Source organism: Pezoporus occidentalis, unplaced genomic scaffold (genome assembly GCF_034315485.1).
Source record: "Pezoporus occidentalis ecotype Australia unplaced genomic scaffold, CSIRO_AGI_Poc_V1 ctg120, whole genome shotgun sequence".
Taxonomy (NCBI): domain Eukaryota; kingdom Metazoa; phylum Chordata; class Aves; order Psittaciformes; family Psittacidae; genus Pezoporus; species Pezoporus occidentalis.
In genome coordinates, this window is record NW_026912995.1 from 2,137,595 (window position 1) to 2,154,834 (window position 17,240).

General features: G+C 41.1%; 1 protein-coding gene and 1 long non-coding RNA gene across 4 annotated transcripts in view; both read right to left on the bottom strand.

Annotated features, from left to right (window-relative positions):
* TOP2B (DNA topoisomerase II beta) overlaps positions 1 to 1,365 on the bottom strand; it is a 63,525-nt gene extending 62,160 nt beyond the window's left edge. For 2 of the 3 annotated variants that reach the window (XM_062607209.1, XM_062607206.1), the window contains exon 1: positions 729 to 1,365. In XM_062607209.1, the coding sequence (XP_062463193.1) occupies positions 729 to 782 (54 nt within the window). In that variant the 5' untranslated portion in view covers positions 783 to 1,365. The remainder of the gene's footprint in view (positions 1 to 728) is intronic. The other variant, XM_062607207.1, reaches the window with a different exon arrangement.
* The window catches only part of LOC134157824 (uncharacterized), a 308,975-nt gene extending 300,409 nt beyond the window's left edge, over positions 1 to 8,566 (bottom strand). The window contains exons 1-2 of the long non-coding RNA XR_009962480.1: positions 8,230 to 8,566; positions 6,114 to 7,652 (exon numbers count right to left, since the gene is read on the bottom strand). This is a non-coding gene — a long non-coding RNA (uncharacterized LOC134157824). The remainder of the gene's footprint in view (positions 1 to 6,113; positions 7,653 to 8,229) is intronic.
* Positions 8,567 to 17,240: the final 8,674 nt, after the last annotated feature.

Sequence of the window (17,240 nt, forward strand, 5' to 3'; positions counted from 1 at the left end):
ACCATCAACCAAAATAAAAACAAAACTTAACAAAAGCCAAACAACCCAAACAAACAAAACACACCCTATTGCCCCTGTTACAACTACAATTTCTGGAAGATAAAAGTTAAATTTCAAGAGACAATAGCAAGCACACAGCTCCATCCCCCTGAATATCTCCGCAAACCTCCTCCTTACCCATCTCTGAAACTCATGAACTTCAGGCTTTCAGATAGTTGGGGGAAAAAGCCAGAATCAAGACATATCCCCTTTGGTAGTCCACAAAGACTTTGCTCTAGCATCAAGAGGCAGTAACTGCGACTTTCATGGGACGACAGACAACCCACACCTCACTCTAGAGAGCACAACTTCAAACCAGCCCTACCGACCCACCCGCTGCCCCCAAAGCAGTAGGTTCCTTCATATCCGTTTGCTCACGGACTAACAACATCTTTCCTACAGTCCCGAGCGCCCCGAAGGGCCGCCCAAGGCTGCAAGCTCCCCTCATGCCAGGCCCACCACAATCGCAAGCCCAGGCTGTCTTCTCCCTCTACTTCCACTCCCTGTACCCCGGACCTCTCCACCGAGCGACTCTACAGCTGTTCCCCTTTCAAACCAGCCGACAGTGTCTTCCCCGTTTAAAAGCCAACCCGTGCTCTTTACATACACACTCAAGGGGCACAAAAAGAAATAATTATCATTTAAACCAGCAAACCCCACTACCACCAAAACACAATCCCACAACTTACCACCCAAGTCAGTCCCCCGCTGCCGCCGCCGCCGCCTCCTCCAGACGTTGCCATTTTCTACCCGTTTCTCCTCTGCCGAAGTGAGGGCGCAAGGAGGCAACCGAAGAGGGCCGGCACCGAGCCTCGCAGCGCAGCAACCAGCGGCGCGGCCGCCCTTCGCGCTTCGCCCTGGCTTCTCAGGCACTGCGCGGGCCCTCACACACGCACACCCCACACAGGCACCCCGACAGCTCCACACCCCCTTCGGCCCGGCTCCTAGTTCATGTCGGCAAGCGCAGCTGAAGCGAAGGAAAATAGTCCGCTGAGATAGGCTCCCAGGGGCAGAAAAGCGCAGAGCCGAGGGAGGAAGGGCAAGCGAGGGGCCGCGCCGCCCCCACAAAAGCGCCCTTCCGCCGCCAGCACTCGAACTCGAGGCCGGGAGGCAGCGGGCGAGCCCGGCCGGGCCTGCGGCTCTCGCTAGTTTAAAGGGACTGATGGTTCTTTTACCTCACGGCGGCAACAACAGCCGCCGCTACAGCCTCCGTAGCGCTGCTTCCCTCCTCCTCCTCCTCAGCCCCGGGCCCTCCCCTCACGCAGTCACAAAGGCCCGGAAAATAGATTAAGAATAAAATCTTCCCTTCGCCCGCGCACCCGCACGCTCGTACCCGCTGACCAATCGGAGAGTCGAAAGGAGCTGCTGCTGTGAGACGTCACTACGGGTGGCAACAGGGAGGGAGCCGTGCCGCCGCGCGGGGGCGCTGTGAGGGAGGGAGGGAACGACAGGGAGGAGCAGGCGCGACAGCGCCCGTCTTCCCACAGAGCAAAACTGTTCGTGCGGGGTGCGCGGGGCACGGCCGTCCCTTGCCCCGAGTCTTCAAGGGGATGCTGACAGGCGCGGGTGGGGAAGACGTGGTGCTGTCAATAGGAGAGGCGTCCGGGGCATGGTGGAACCATTAAAGGATAGAGCTCTACCCGCTTTCAGTCAGCTCCAACATCGATCCATCCCCGCTGCCGCGGCTGTGCCCTGAGGGTGTGCCAGCGGGATTGAAGTCCTGATGCTCCGGGCAGGAGTTTGTTGATAAACCACTGCCCTCTTCTGGGCTGTGGTAATCACCATGGGGAGCTCTTCGCCTCGGAGGCCTCAAAGAACTTTATTCTGCTACTACCATGAATGCTTTCAAGCATCACCAATATGTTGAGCCTTCTTTCTATCAGCGATACGTTGCCTTTCTCTAAGGTAGCATACTGTTGTGCAGGTTGTGCAAGACTACACGCTCAAAGGTATTGTCAAAGCATGATGTCTCTCCAAGTCACCCTCTGGAATTGCCTGCCTCCCTCCACCAACTCAGGAGAGAGCCTGCACTACTCACTTTGGCTAACTTCTAGGTCTAACTTCTAGGTCTAACTTCTAGGCATGTAACCTTAGGTGGGATAATCTTTGTGTAATAGCATCATATCAGTGAATGAAAACCAAAAAAGACCTACCTTTGTTGGTTTTAACACTGCTAGTAAGCATAAATTCTACTGTGTTCCGTACAAGCCCTGCTCTAAAATATTTGCTGTTTTGAAAAGAAATATCCCGTGGTATAACTTAGCATCTATTTCCTAGGCCTAAATGTGTATGTAGCCCCAAACTCATGTTATTTTAGGTACAAGCATGAAATACATTTACAGTTTAAGATACCACCAAAAGTAAAATGCATATGATGGTAAATACTATGGTCATAGATTTCTGACAGGCTTAAAAAGATGTTTCCCAACATGCAGCTTCTCAATTAGTATCTTTCATTTTGCTGCATGAAATGCGAAGGCCTGCCTCATCCAGCCTGCTCCGCTTCTTGAATTATTCCCCATGTAAAATCACAAAAGAAGGGATTAGCAGGAGCCCTGAATTTGAGTTAGTATACAAATTGGAATCTGAAGAGAATCATTCTGACTGAGTAGTAATAAAGATTTTCCGTTTTGCAAAATGCTTTCCTAAGAAATGAATGGATTGGAAATGGGGCAGCTGCCTTTGAGGAGTCAGTTGTAACGTTCAACTATGCCTCCAGGGAAGGATCAGAAGAATTTCTAGTAAGTATTGCTTATTTAGCATAATTTTACTCTGCCAGTTTCTAAGGAACCTATTAAACTAATATCTAAGTGCTGCACAGAGATTACAGAAAATAATGGCAGCTGCCTGGAAGGGACAGTAAGTTATCTGTTCTACCCCAGTTTTATTGCAGACACATGAACGTCTGAGCTGTAGGCTGTGTTTTCTTCCACTTCGGGCAAAATAAGAAAAAGAGTGTTTCTTGCAGAACAAGAATGAGGTAACACTTGCAGGGCTCTGCCTAGTGCTTGAGAGTTTTGGGCTTGCTGATTAGAATGGTGTTTGGGTTTTTCCCAACTCTCAAATGTATATGTAAGACCTGTTAAAATGATTCATATATAGTGAAACAGGACTGCTGCAATGAGTATCAGAAGGACTAGAGAAAACAGAATGAGCGCATCTGTTCAAAGCTTTTTGCATGGGTAGAGAACCATTAATGTATACAGCAGAAATAGAACAAATCACAAATATTAGTGTACTATGTTCTCGTTAGTCCAGCAGTTTAGTAAATAGGTCATTCTTAATGTGGGAAGTGTGCCTTTTCCAACCATTTATCCTGAGCCAAGTAGTAGATAGTGATCTACCTTGAAGACAGCCAATTCTATACACATTAGAGAAGGACAGAGGGAGTTTCATCCTGGCAGCTGCTGATCTGTGAATGTGCATGGTTAGACTTGTTCAGCTTACGTATGGTGCTGGAGTAAATGTAGGTGGCTATGCTGACGTTCCTCCAAGCATTTTTAGTCTTCTTTTAAATTCCTTACACTACAGTGTACATTCCACACTTTATAAAGTATAAACATATGTATATTGTATAATGTATAAACAAACATTGTATATTTTAACATAAAATGTTTATTTTTTGAAAAAAGTCCATATCCTACAGCATTTTAAAATAATGTCATCATAGTTCAGTACTGTAATTGTGAAAGAGCTGTTCAGATTATTGAGTGGGCTTGTGGTAGTGCAATATGTCAGTTATTAACATACTCATACTGCCTTGATTGTGAATGAATTTCAGGCCATGGTTCCAAGGCATTTAAGAAGAAGTCTATCCATTGCTGGATCATCTAAAGATATACATTTAGCCAGGTCATGTGTATTTATACAACTGTATCTCAAAAACTTTTCTGAACTAGTAAGAGCACACATTAGTGGTTTTCTGTGGGTGTACACTGTCAATGCCTGATACTGTCATCTGAACTGTGTCCAGGGCTTACCCACCTGCCTGATGTATTCTTGGCATGCTTGTCAGTAGCTGTTACTAGGGCAAGACTGGTCTCAAAAAACATCAGGACATTTTCCATTTTAATCCTCCAAGAACAACATGATGGCTTGGCATAGGGCTTGGACCTTGCGTACCCTTCAATTATTCCCTTGTAACTAACCTGTTAATTGCTGTGCCACTGCTGAGGTATGGAGAACTTTCCAGCTGTGAGCGCTCCTGACAGGGTGCTATTGGGGAGAAGGTGCAGCAGAAGCCCTGGGTTAGCTGTGGGAACCCCAGGGCCTTGTGCCTGGACTACCCACAGCATGGCTGGGACTGCTGTACTGGTTCATCCAACTTTCTTCTGGACCACACCACCTCCTTTATTGCAGAAGAAGCAGGTTTTGTTAGAGACTGTCACGCTGGACATCACGCTGCATTCTCTCCTGAACAACAGGGAAGTCATGTCACTTTCAACATTAAATATCTGTGACTCCAGGAGCTTTAGTATCCAAATCCATCTAGTCTCCTCACTGTCAATTCAGTCTTAAACTGTGACACACTTTCACTGAGCAGCATAAACAGAGTTGTTAAGGCAGGAGCTGGTTATAGAAATTACACACGTTTGTATTGAAATTACTTGTCTAGGAAAAAGCTTCCTTGTGCGGTGACCACACGGGACAAGAGAAGGTGCGTGCACATATAAAGCAAAGGAGGCTGAGCTGGCCCTGCTCAGGACAAATTCTTATTATGAATAAAATTAACATCCATGCTAGTAACATCCGAGATTTTTAAATGATTGGTGGCAGTGGAAAGAGCTACAAATGCTCAGCAGGCAAAGACAATGGCAAGAAACACAATAGAGAAGGCAATGCTTTTGAAGATCTGTGCCGAACATACACAGCACAGAAATAGCCATCAGCCAAGTTATACTGAGCTGAGAGGAAGGTTGCTGCAATCATTTGGAGGCTGGAAATCACAAACTTTGTTGTGGTGGTGTTAATTAGCACTGAAAATGCAAACAGCCACCGGGTTTTGGACATGCTGTGCTATGCCATTCAGAAAATCCCTGCCTCCCTTGAGCTCAGGGTGATGAAAACAATGAAGCATGTTAGGCTTTTCTCACTTGGGTAGCTTTTGTGTGAGTTAACCATGTATCCCCTTCCTTCCTGTCCCTCTGTTCCAGCTCCCCTGAAATGGAGCTCTCTTTTTCCAAAGGGGAATATCTTTCTGTCTAACACATGTAGTTTTTTTCCTAGCAGTTCACCCAAGACTCTTCGGGCAAGAAAATGTGAGTGATGATTCATTTTTACCCAGCAAGACTCCTCTTGCTCATTGAAGGTCTGCATTACTAGTATATTTGTTCAGCCTTCCAGACTGAAATCTATGATGGATCCAGAGTGTGTATCAAGACTGCTTTCTAATAGCAGAAAGCCATGCTTACTCATTCCTGGGATGATAGGAGGGTGAAGGAGTTGTTACTATACAAGACATGCGTGGACATGTTGAATCTGTGGGGAAAAGTGATGACTGACATAGCCAACAGAGAAGCCCACTATTCTGGAAAGTATCTAAACAGATCATATCTGGCTCTCTTAAGCTAAAATTCAGTCACCTCTGTTACATTAACTCTGGTTTGATATACAATTAGTCATTACATGGGGGGTGAGGGGTAGAATCATAGAACCATAGAATAGTTAGGGTTGTAAGGACCACCGTGTTGTAAGATCATCTTGTTCCAACCCCCTGCCATGGGCAGGGATGCCTCACACTAGACCATGTCACCCAAGGCTCCGTCCAACCTGGCAAGCTCTCCTGCATAGCTTCATTTTACCACCAGTTTTGACTGGAATCAATGACAACTGGGTCAGGATGTGCATTCGCATTTCCTTCCTCAAAACTGAGCTGTGTGGTTCTTGTGGTGATGCAGGAAGAGAAAAGTCTCAGGAAAAAGCCAAGACAGGCATATGGTTACAGCCTTCACTTATAGCTGCTGAGGTAGAGCATGTCTTAAGATATATCCAGCGTACCTACATAGCTTATACTGAGGTCAAAGGGAAAAAGAGGAGGAAAACACAAGTTTTGGAATATTTGGATAACTGAAAACAAAAAGATTTGAATACAATATCTTGTGAACGTCCAACTGAAAGAGGACTGGGGGTAGGCACACATGAGGACAGCAGTGTACTATACATCTGAGCACAGAAAGTGGGGAAGGCAAAAAGAAGGAACTACCAAAAAGAAAAGTCTGGGCTACCTGTGAAGGTCCAGTCAGACACAGAATAACAGAACCACAGTCAGACAGTTTGAAGTTACCTATCAAACAAATTAACAAACACCCCTTTTGAGCAAGTTTGCATTGACTGTATAGTGGCTCAATGCTTTGAATCACTAGACTATGATGATTTTAAATTGGTACTAGATGCCCTAAAATTTGAATTACTGTTCTACAGCCCAAAGCACAGGAAATGTGCTTACTGTGTGCTTCTGGCAATTACAAAGCAGTTTGGAGGGAAGTTGATGCAATAATGTTCTATTTGTGAACATTCTTTTCTAGCTGACTTAAGCTGCTTATCTTCCCAGTAACCTGTTTACTAAAAATTCAATTTGCTGAAATGCATTGTTTCAGACTACCTGTCACTAGACAATCCTTGGGCTTTTGGGAATAGATTTTTTTTCAGAAGTCTTTGAGAAAGTAATTACAAAAATCAGATGTATGCTTGAACTAAAAAAATAAATAAAATAAAGAGGGTTGTACAGCTGAACTGGTGAAATGTATACAAGACTCAGTCACCTACTTAGTCTTAAATGTAATCATTATCTGAACTTACCGCTCCCTAACAATAACTTTTTTCAGATCAGCTACCCAGCAGTTTCTCCGGTGGCCTAATTTGTAACAAGAGATCAGCAGCAGCAGTTCCTATTTACCTCAATAGTTGTGTAATTCAACAGCTTGGATGATTAGACAAGCAGTGTTTAAAAATGGTCACTGCTACTTGCCTCATGAACTTTAACATATTGGTATTTCTGGGTCTTGAATGTTTCTTTCCCAGATATCACACAGCTGTCCTCCATTATTTATTTCAATAGTGGTGTTTCTGCCTTGCATTTTATTCTTGCTATATTTATTAGGAGAATGGGTAAATAAAGTAGCAAATGCAACAAATTAAATATGATATTATATTTAGGTTATGGTCTCCTGTTCTACTTTTATCCACATTAACAATGCTTACCCTCACTTTCTGCTGCCTTCTTTATATTGTTCCCATTTAACTCTATGGAGTCTTCACTCTACTTAGTCCTCTCCTGGTTTTGATAAAGAAAAGTAAGAACACATTACCTCAGTCTTTAGTTGAAGTAAAAACATCGAGATCAATGGTTCTTATATGTACCTTGCTCACAGTAACTGTAGCCACCATTGGTAGAGGCAGCAGAAGTTGCAGTTAGCAACAGCATTCAGTATCAGCCAGGACTTTGTTTTTGACTACTCAGGAATTATTCAGGCAGTGCTTTGCTACAGCACATATGTATTAGAATTTGTGAATCTCAGACTAGGTTATCTTCAGTCCAGCAAGGCTTCCAAGAACATCTTTTCTGAGCTGGATCACATCATTTCCTTCTTAGATTTAGGATTCCTGCCTGTCACCTGTGAGGAAGAAAAACAATCTTCTGAGTGACTCTGAACATATGTGCTTTAACACTCAGTGAATGAATTTTGATGTTCTAGAAGAAAGCTTTTCATCTACATGATGTGTTAAAAGTAACCTGGTTTCAGACATTTATACCTATGGGGGTTTTAACCCAAATCATAGGGAAATAGTGTCCCCATTATTCTATACATTTCTTTTTGAAATCTACTCTGCATTTAACTTGTAGTACAGTGAAGTGTTCTTCATTGATGCAGTTCTTTCAGAATATTCCTGCATTTCTTGCAGACTATAAAGCAAAGAACCTTAAGAAAAGGTCCTGTAAGTTTTACCTCACTGCCAAACCTAAGCATGAAAAAAGCCAGCATATTTATTTTTTCAAGAGATCCATTAACTATTATACAACAATCATACCCCACATTCTTTCAAAGCTAATTTTGGAAATAACAACTTAGTGATACACTGTGCTCGCATATAACAACTGGAGAGAATATGTTTTCTTATACTGCATCTCACAGTAAACTCACACCAAATTTGTTACCATTCTGCTATAGTATTGTTATAATAACAACTCACCTTTCTTAGTTAGTTGGTTTTTATTCCACATATGCTATTCTACTGGAAGAAGAGGAAGGAAGCCTTTGAAGAGCAGCTCTTTCAATTTATCTGGAAGTTGTTTGGTTTCTTTCACCTTGGCCGTTACTGCTGCTCACATTCTTTCATTTCCAGGCAGTAAGTGCAAGGAATTCGTTGGGTTCCCATGAAAAGGCAACACACCTTATCCAGAACTTTGCAACACAGTATCAGTTTCTGTCCCCATTCAACACTTTCTGTCCTTTTTGGCCTCTTCAAAAGTTAGAAAATGCAATTTATGTATCAATAGTTTTGGGTTTTTAAAAAAACTTTTTGACACTAGGTATCAGAATCTCACTTACCTTGCAACCAGTTCCAAAGGTAGCTCTTTACCAAAGACAGCGAGATTCTGCCGGGTTCTCCCATGCTTGAATGCCTTTTGAGACATACTCGATGCTCAACTAAAACATGACATTTTCCTTCTAAGCTCATTTCTCTCGTGACTTGTGATAGGGAAGCATGGAAGCTCCTTTTTCACTTTACATCTTGCCCTAGCTCCAAAGGCATGCAAGTGAATTCCTCAGGTTTCCTAACCTGTGGTGGGGGGCTTTTAGGTTTGGTGGGATTTTTTTTTTGTTGTTTGTTTTCTTTTGGTTTTGTTTGTTTCAGCTGCTTATTATTTTCTGTCATTTCCCTCAAAATACTCTGGATGCAGTTCTCCAGGACACAAGCAATGATGATGAAAGAGCACACTAGCATAACGACTGAAAACAACGAAATTACTTGAAGTCACACTAAAGTTTAAGAGACTGATTACAGATGCATTGTTCTTTGTGGCATTTAATTCACAAAATAAGCCGTAAAGTTTGCCTCAACTTTCTAATCAGAACATCCATTCTTCCAGATAACGGAAGTTACTAATTTTGAGTTGCTGTGCAGAATTGAAGAGAACTCAGAGCAAACAAACCTCTTTTTTTTCTGATAGTTTTTGTTAAAGTACAGCAAAGGAGGAACCGTACCAACTCTCAGATTACCATAAAGACAGAGCACAGTTACAGTACTCAAACACAACTCAAGGCACACGCTCCACCTCCAACCTGCTTCACCAAACCAGCACGACTGCTTTTAGCCACAAACACCTCCATAGGGTGGCACAGCACGCAGCATCCCCAAGACATTCAGTACAATACACGTATTCCGACAGAGCACACACATGGAACGTAGGCACTCCCACACTGCCTCCTCCAGCTTCTGTTTAATGTTTAAATCTTTCCTGCTCATTTATGATCACTTATCAAATACTGCATTTCAGAATGAGGATTGCAGAGCCTGTCATCCCACCCTTGATCTGCACTACTCCCATGCTGTTCATGACAGGATATCCCATAATCCATAATGATGGTGCTAACAGGGTGTTAGCTGTGCCAGGGACATGTCTTGCTTAACAGGTTCTGTAACACAGTGCATGAAGATGCAAATAGGTGAAACTACTTTTTAGATTCCCTCTAAATGAATTAGCATGTTAATACATTGGACGTTGTGCATTACATTTTTACTCCTACAGGTCTTTACAGATTATTAAAAAACATAGTTAATCCTCCAAAAAGACATGAAATAAAAATATTATTCTCAATTTAGTAATTTTTGGGGGTCATCCTCTGGAGTTATATTGACAGTTTAACAGCATTTGTATCCTTTCAACAGGCATCTGTGCCATAACATGCAAACTTAATGTATAATCCCTCACTCAGTTCTTTGTGCTTCCAGTGCCACTTCTTCAATTCTTCTGTAATGCTTCCACAAGGTGTGAGGAACAATTTTCCCAAGAAGCAAAATCTGCTGATTTAATTTGGTCAGGAGCCAGCCTCATTGTCCTTTGGAACTATATGCATAAACATGCAAAAATATTACATTCTAATGCTGGTCCTAATATCCTTTCCTTAGAGCAACTGCTGCTTCACTTTCCCCTGCGATGTGGGCCACTTACACCACCTCCTCCTGGGAACAGAGCAGAATACCAGTGAGGGACGATTACTGAGGGACACAATACTAGAGTGACAACAAGCTGAGGATTCAGTTGTCCTGTGAATATACTGTGAGTGTGAGTGGGACAAAACCAGGTAGGAAATAAAATCCTACAAGGTGGTGAATAAAATCTGTCAACAATAAAGGCTGTGGCAGCTTCAGGGGACCATACTATGGAACCATAGAATGGTTTGGGTTGGAAGGGACCTTCAAAGGTTATCTAGTCTGCCCCTCCTGCAATGACTGGGGAAATCTTCTGCTACATCAGGTTGCCCAGAACAACATCCGGCCTGGCCTTGAATGTATTCAAGGAACTCACTCAGCTGACCTTGCTGCTGTCATCCTCACAGCTGGCTTTCTCCCACTGCCCACCATAGAAGAAAGAACAGCAGCCATTATGAGCTGGGGATGCATGGAGGCTATATGGGGCTGGGGTATCAGCCTGTGATATGCTGGGGGAGCAAGAAAAAGACAGAATCTGGGGATGGTGTGAAAGCCTCCAGATCTTACCTGTGACTTGCTTGAAAGTTGCATTGATCTCCACAGCAGAGACCACTTCAAAGGATGGAAACCACTAGTTTAGAAGAAGGAAAATCTGGAAGGGCTTTTCACAATCAAGACAACCGGGAGGGTTCCCCCAGAAGGTAATGGATATCACACGATAATTAAGGGAATCTTCCAAAAGATGGCCAAAGCATTTGATTATGCTGCACTGTCAAATACATTCATCGTACTGCTAATATAACTAATCCAATGTTACAGTGCTGGTTATCTTAGTCTAGTATGTATTAAATACAAAATCCACTGATCAATACTGCTAGTGGTGACTCCTGCTTGACTAACAGGTAACAAACACTACATGACCGGAATGCCTCTTCCAAACAACTTCTTCTATAAAATATTCCCCAGTTATGGATTTAATATTCAATTCTTGGAGTATAATAGTTGGCTTCCACTGAATTTGTTATCCCATGCCAGGAAATCTCCAGTGCTTTAAAAATTAATTACATTATTTCCTTTTCTCTTTTTTCCAGTCTTTCAGCCACTCTTTCACTAGCACACATGCTGCCTCCATGCTCTGTTCACAGATGTATTTATCACTGAATATTTGCAAAGGGCTGAATTTCCTCCCATGACCAGTAATCACTCCTGTATGTGAAGTAAATGCAATAAAAAGTTTAAAAAAGTACTTTCCAGTGCTCTGGCAAGTGCTTGTTTCTCTTTAATGTCTGTTTCTTATCATGAATTTCATTTCTGTGGGCTGGAAATGCATGTAAATCTTCCTGTTTCTTCAGGAGTTTATTTATATACGGAGACTGGATGAATGCCCATTTCTTCATATCTGTCATACATTAATTTTTTGTCAGCAATAAACTAGTGCACAAGTATCAATTACAGGCGAGCCTTAAAAAACTGAAACAAAACTATAAAAGAAAGTTGCAGAATACAGTTAGTTACAACGCTAGTGAAGAAACAGTGCAGTGTCCATCACACTGAATGTGAACCCTGGGTTTCCACCCTTGTTAAAAAAAAAACAAATGGATTTATATTGAAAGAAAACTCATCAAAAACTGACTCTGAAGTAGGGAAATAACTGATACCACTAACTATAGTGTCAGGGGCTGAGATGACTGATGGCTGAGATAAAGGCAGTTCATATATAGTTCTGACACTTGAGCAAGAACTTGCTGAAGGCACTGTTTGCCTTTGTAAGACTCCATGATGATAATACTTCCTTTAAAAAAAGATTTGATTTATAAAACCCAAACCAATTAGCCTAATTTGCTAAATAAACCCCCAAATGATGCAAATTTCACATTATCAGCATTAACCTGACCTTACTTTATTTATCCTCAACTGTTAAAATTAAAATGCAGTGTCTAACATGTCCTGTCTGTTCTGCTACCTTCAATGTGGAGTTTTGGGGGTTTGTTTGTTTGGGGGGGTTGTTGCTTATTTTTTTAATTCCAATCTGTTATTTCAAATGTCAGGGTTTTCCCTATTTTCTTTGAAACCACCATTGCTAACATCATGGAAATCAGCAAGTATCCTTAGGCAGAAACCCAACAAAGGAAAACACCTAAACCAATCATCAGGGGTACGCTTTTTTACTAAATCAAACCAGACCAGCTCCAAAATTCTTAATGCAGTCCACAAACAGGCACTTTCCTTTTGGCCAATAAAGTTTTACATCTTTTTGCCAGTGGTGAACTTTGGTTTTTATATACCATACATCTCCCTGATGCTTTGGCTAAAAACAGAAACTGCTGCAGTTTAACTGATTTACTTTTTGATATAATGCAAGCATAGACACACGTATTTGACACTACCTTCTATCCTTCTCACCACAATGGTAATGCAGAAGGAAGAAGCAAGTCTCTTTTTCCACTCTGTATTTTGCTGTTCTTTCCATCTGCTCCAAGAGGTTGTGATCAACTGTTCCACCTACTTTACTAACAGTTTGCTTAAACATCACTCTTGGATGTCTTCATTTTCTTACATTAGCTGGTTTCCTGATGACTGTTTCACAAGGGAGTCTGTATATTGTTATTTGAAGTGCTTATCTAAAATAAACCCAGCATTGCCTCCTGATTATGACAGAAGTAAGGTGCTAGCTGATGGGCATTATTGGAGGGGATATGGGACACACACGTTATATTACCGAAGTTCCAAGGATATGAAATAACACATAGCATTATGTAGTGAAAGGATCAAATTAAAAGGACATACATGGATATGTTACAATCAAAATGCATAGTGATATAATCTTTTCCCCCATTTATAAGATCCCTAACAGAAAGCTATAGTTAGCCAGCATGTAAAACTCAGTCCTTTAAGTCTCTATAGGTGCTCAATGCCACAACAAAATCTCATAAGCATTATAGATAATGTGCTCTTAAAACTCTTGCTTACAGTATGTCACTAAACACTCTTTTCCAAAATCAAAGATTCAGGTTATTCACCGGAAGAAAGAAAGGAATGAATTTGTGTCAAGCAGTAGGAGCTGTTCTTAATTTTAAAAGTATTTCTATAGCTTAGACTAGTAAAAATAAAGGATGTTTAAAAAAGGGTATTCCTGAGACCTTAGACTGCTTTGCAAAAAAAGCTGCTCACTATTCTGAGCACTTTTCTTCTACTGAAAATTTTCAGTGATTTAAATATAAATGAGCACATCAAAAAACATCTCAAAAATGGGGTCAGTCGTGGAAGTTACTTTTGCCAGCACTAGCTTAAGTAGACCATTACATTTTCTTCATCCATTACATTTTATTAAATACTGGTGGGGTTTGTTGGTTTCTGGGTGCCATCTGTTTTAATTACTACTGCCTTTTCTTTGTTGCTGAGCTTGAGTATTTTTAATCTATCCCTTTAGTCTCCTTACTAAATAAAAGTAAATAACTTAATTTTTGTCATAAAATATTTAGAATATCGCTGCAATCCTCTGTATAAACCAAAACCAATTTGAAATGCATTTTAAATTAGATGGAAATGTGTAGAAAAAGATGGAGCTGCAGAAACTGAAGCAGGCTAATCATAAATTAAGCTAATAGCCTAATTACAAAGCTTACCATAAAATGAAAAGCCCAATAACAAAGTCTAAACAAAGGAAAAAACCCTGTTCTCTTAGAGAGGCAGACAGTCACATTTAGACCCTTACACATTTCACAGTATCTGTACACCTAAAATATAGATACTTGAGGCTGTTTGACCTTGGCTTCTTACTTGGCCAGTCCTAAGTGCTGCGTTGTAGGATGGAAGGTCTCAAAATTCTGCTCCTGAGACTAATTAATAACTTCAAGGAAGAAGAAACTGTATCAACCTACTAAAGGCTGTTGCAGATGTTAGTGCTATGACTCTTTCATTCTACCCCTGCTGACACCACTATGTGAGCAACAATCAGTAAATATAGTATCACCAATTACTGCTTAGAGAGGACATAAGCTAAAAGGCATAAAGCACTGCTAGCAACGATAGTACCCTATATAAGAACCTTAAAAGCTAGCACACAGTAAAGCTGAACTACTGCCAGTGATGCTGAGTATCTTTTAAAACATATTCAAAGTACAGATAGGACCTACGTCTATTTCACCATGTTGGAAGAAGCCATGGGTCTGTACTCCTCCCTACATATGATATGAAGCAACGATACAGAAGTCTTTTCAACATAGACACATTTTTTAAGTTGCTGAATTGCTTACAGAACACTGGCAAAATCCTAAATTTAGTCCAGAACCAGAGGTGTGAACCTATAGTGGAAATTAGAAGTGTATTTTATACAACATCTGCGCTTAACAAATGCTAAGTTTTGACAAATACTAAGAGTACATCAAATTCTTAACTGGTGGCATACTTTGCTTTCTAGCTTAAGCAACCAAAGGTGAAGAGACAGTGACTGTAGGCATGGAGAAGAGGACAGACATCCTGCTATCTGCCTGAAACAATCTCTGCCCCCCTTGGAGATCCTTAGCTTTGGCTTTTTTTTTGTTGTTGTTTTGAGCTGCAAGAACTATGCAAATGGGTGTTCCCAGCTTCTGGCAGCCATCTGTGCTGCCTGCCATATGTTTTCATTTCACTGTGTTATGGAGACAAACATACTTCATTTTTAGTATTCTACATTTCCCGATGTCGCACATAATAGGGATTATATCTCACGTCTAAGCCACTACATGTGGAAAAATCCTCCGTGGGTAACTGATGAGTTGAGATGAGATACACAGGATGAGATGAGATAATTTGCACTACCTACTTCTCAGTGCAAGTACATAACTTATACAAAAGTTTGGTTGATTCCTGTATACTTGTGCTTCCTCTCTACACTGCTAATATGGGGCTTCCTCCATAAGTTTTAAAGATACATTTTCCCAGCAGCTTCCTGGGTTGTAGGAAATTACTACTACAACTTCATGGGTTACCCCTTGTGGTTGCAATGGAGTTGTGTGTGCAGCAGAGTCAAAACAGGCTATGAAGAAATGAACAGCTGTAGTCAACAGTGCAGCACAACAAATACCAGTTTGAAAGAAGGAATTCTCTGCCCAGGCTCCCACATAGTTCTGCTGGAAACCATGCACTCCAAAATTAGTTTGCCAGCATTAACTGGATGGTATAGTATTTATGTAAAATGTGATTGAAAAGATTTCACTGTTACACTTCACTGCAACTCTGGAAAGCAACCATGGCCCACTGGACTGCCAGCAATTCTTGAAAGTGCACTAAGCTGAATTCTAGAAAACACTGCTGGTTTTCCGTATGCTGCCATTAAGCCATACATTTCTAGGGAGCAGTAACCACTGACTTTTAGCTGCATATGCCCTGATCAGTAACTCCTACAACTCGATCAGTATCAGACCATTGCCAGCATAACTTAATATCCATATTTTCAGAGCATGTTGCAGTACATATCTTTCCACCATATAACGTTCCAAATTAAGGATACTCTAAGTTATTATTGATGAGGAATTACCTCTGGTTTCAGGAAATAATGAAAAAAATATACAGCTGCACTGAAGTAGAGACCAACAGGGAAAATTAGTGTCTTTAAAACAGCCTATGCATGAAGAGATTCAAAACATTCATTGTTTACAGAGTACTCCAAAAGACACCTGAAGGAGTTCCATTTAACTTTGTCAGATTAGCTCTATTCAATCTGAGGTTTTTATTCATTAATTCTTTCCTATAATACGAACTGCTGCTCACTGCATGTCATGTTACAAATACAGAAGTACTTCTTGATTAATCAGACTTGAATCTTTTTATTTCATTCAAACATTTTAATAATGGACTTCAACTACTCTACTGTTTGAGTGGATGACTCTGTTAATATCTCTGCAGCTATTGCTCTTCGCCCAGAGATTCTGACCAAAATTGTAAGAAAATTACTTTTATCTTACTACTATTCTGCCTTCTGCTTTCAAATTATCAAATGCAAGTTAAATTGTTTAGCAATTCCTCAAGGTCCTCTGTTTTAAGTAATACAATTCAAGAGATTATTTCTGTCTTACAGCAGTATCTTTTTCAGATATCAAATTATGAAGCAAGAATATTTTTTGCTGATTAGTGTCACCAAGTCTTTTTTCTCCTTTTTAATTCCAACATAGCATACATATCAATCTAAAACACTTTTCTGTTGGGTTCCAACTCAGTATCTCAGCACTAGCATACAGGATGAGTTTTGAATGGAGACTAGCAAATTCCCTTTTCATTAGTCAAGTCTTGATAAATGCTCTTCTGTAACAGTTCCCTGTCACTGTTCTGCATTAAGGGAGTGAGACCATCTCTTTTTAATACCCCTTCTAAACTGTTAATTTACATTCTGAAGCAAACTATATAATCCATCATACATCATTCTGTCATTCCCAAACTACCATAAGCTGCTGCTGGAGAAGGACTCTTCATCAGGGACTGCAGCAATAGGACAAGGTGTGATGGGTTTGAACTTAAACAGGAGAACTTCAGGTTAGATATGAGGAAGAAGTTCTTCACTGTGAGGATGGTGAGGCACTGGAACAGGCTGCCCAGAGAAGTAGTGAATTCTCCATCCCAGGCAGTGTTCAAGGCCAGGCTGGATGGCGTCTTGGGCAACATGGTCTAGCATGATGCGTCCCTGCCCATGGCAGGGGGGCTGGAACTGGGTGATCTTAAGGTCCTTTCTGACCCTAACCATTCTATGATTCTATGTCTGCGGCATAATTTTGATGCCTGTGCTCACTGTGCCTATGGAGTTTCCTAATAAAATCTGAATAGTTTAATATCTGCTTAGATTTGTTGAAAGGTCAACAAACATTTTGATTATTTTTAACAATTATTTCAAGTCAATACAGAGGCTGGGAAGGGTCAGAAAGAGGAACAAAAGAGCTATAAACAGAATTCTTGAGAACGTAATCTAATTTTCACTTATTTTAAAATAAAATTATAGTTTGAATTTTCCTCAAATTCTCTGATAAAGATTACCTAATCTGAATGTTCACTCCATACTTTATTCACAGCACTGC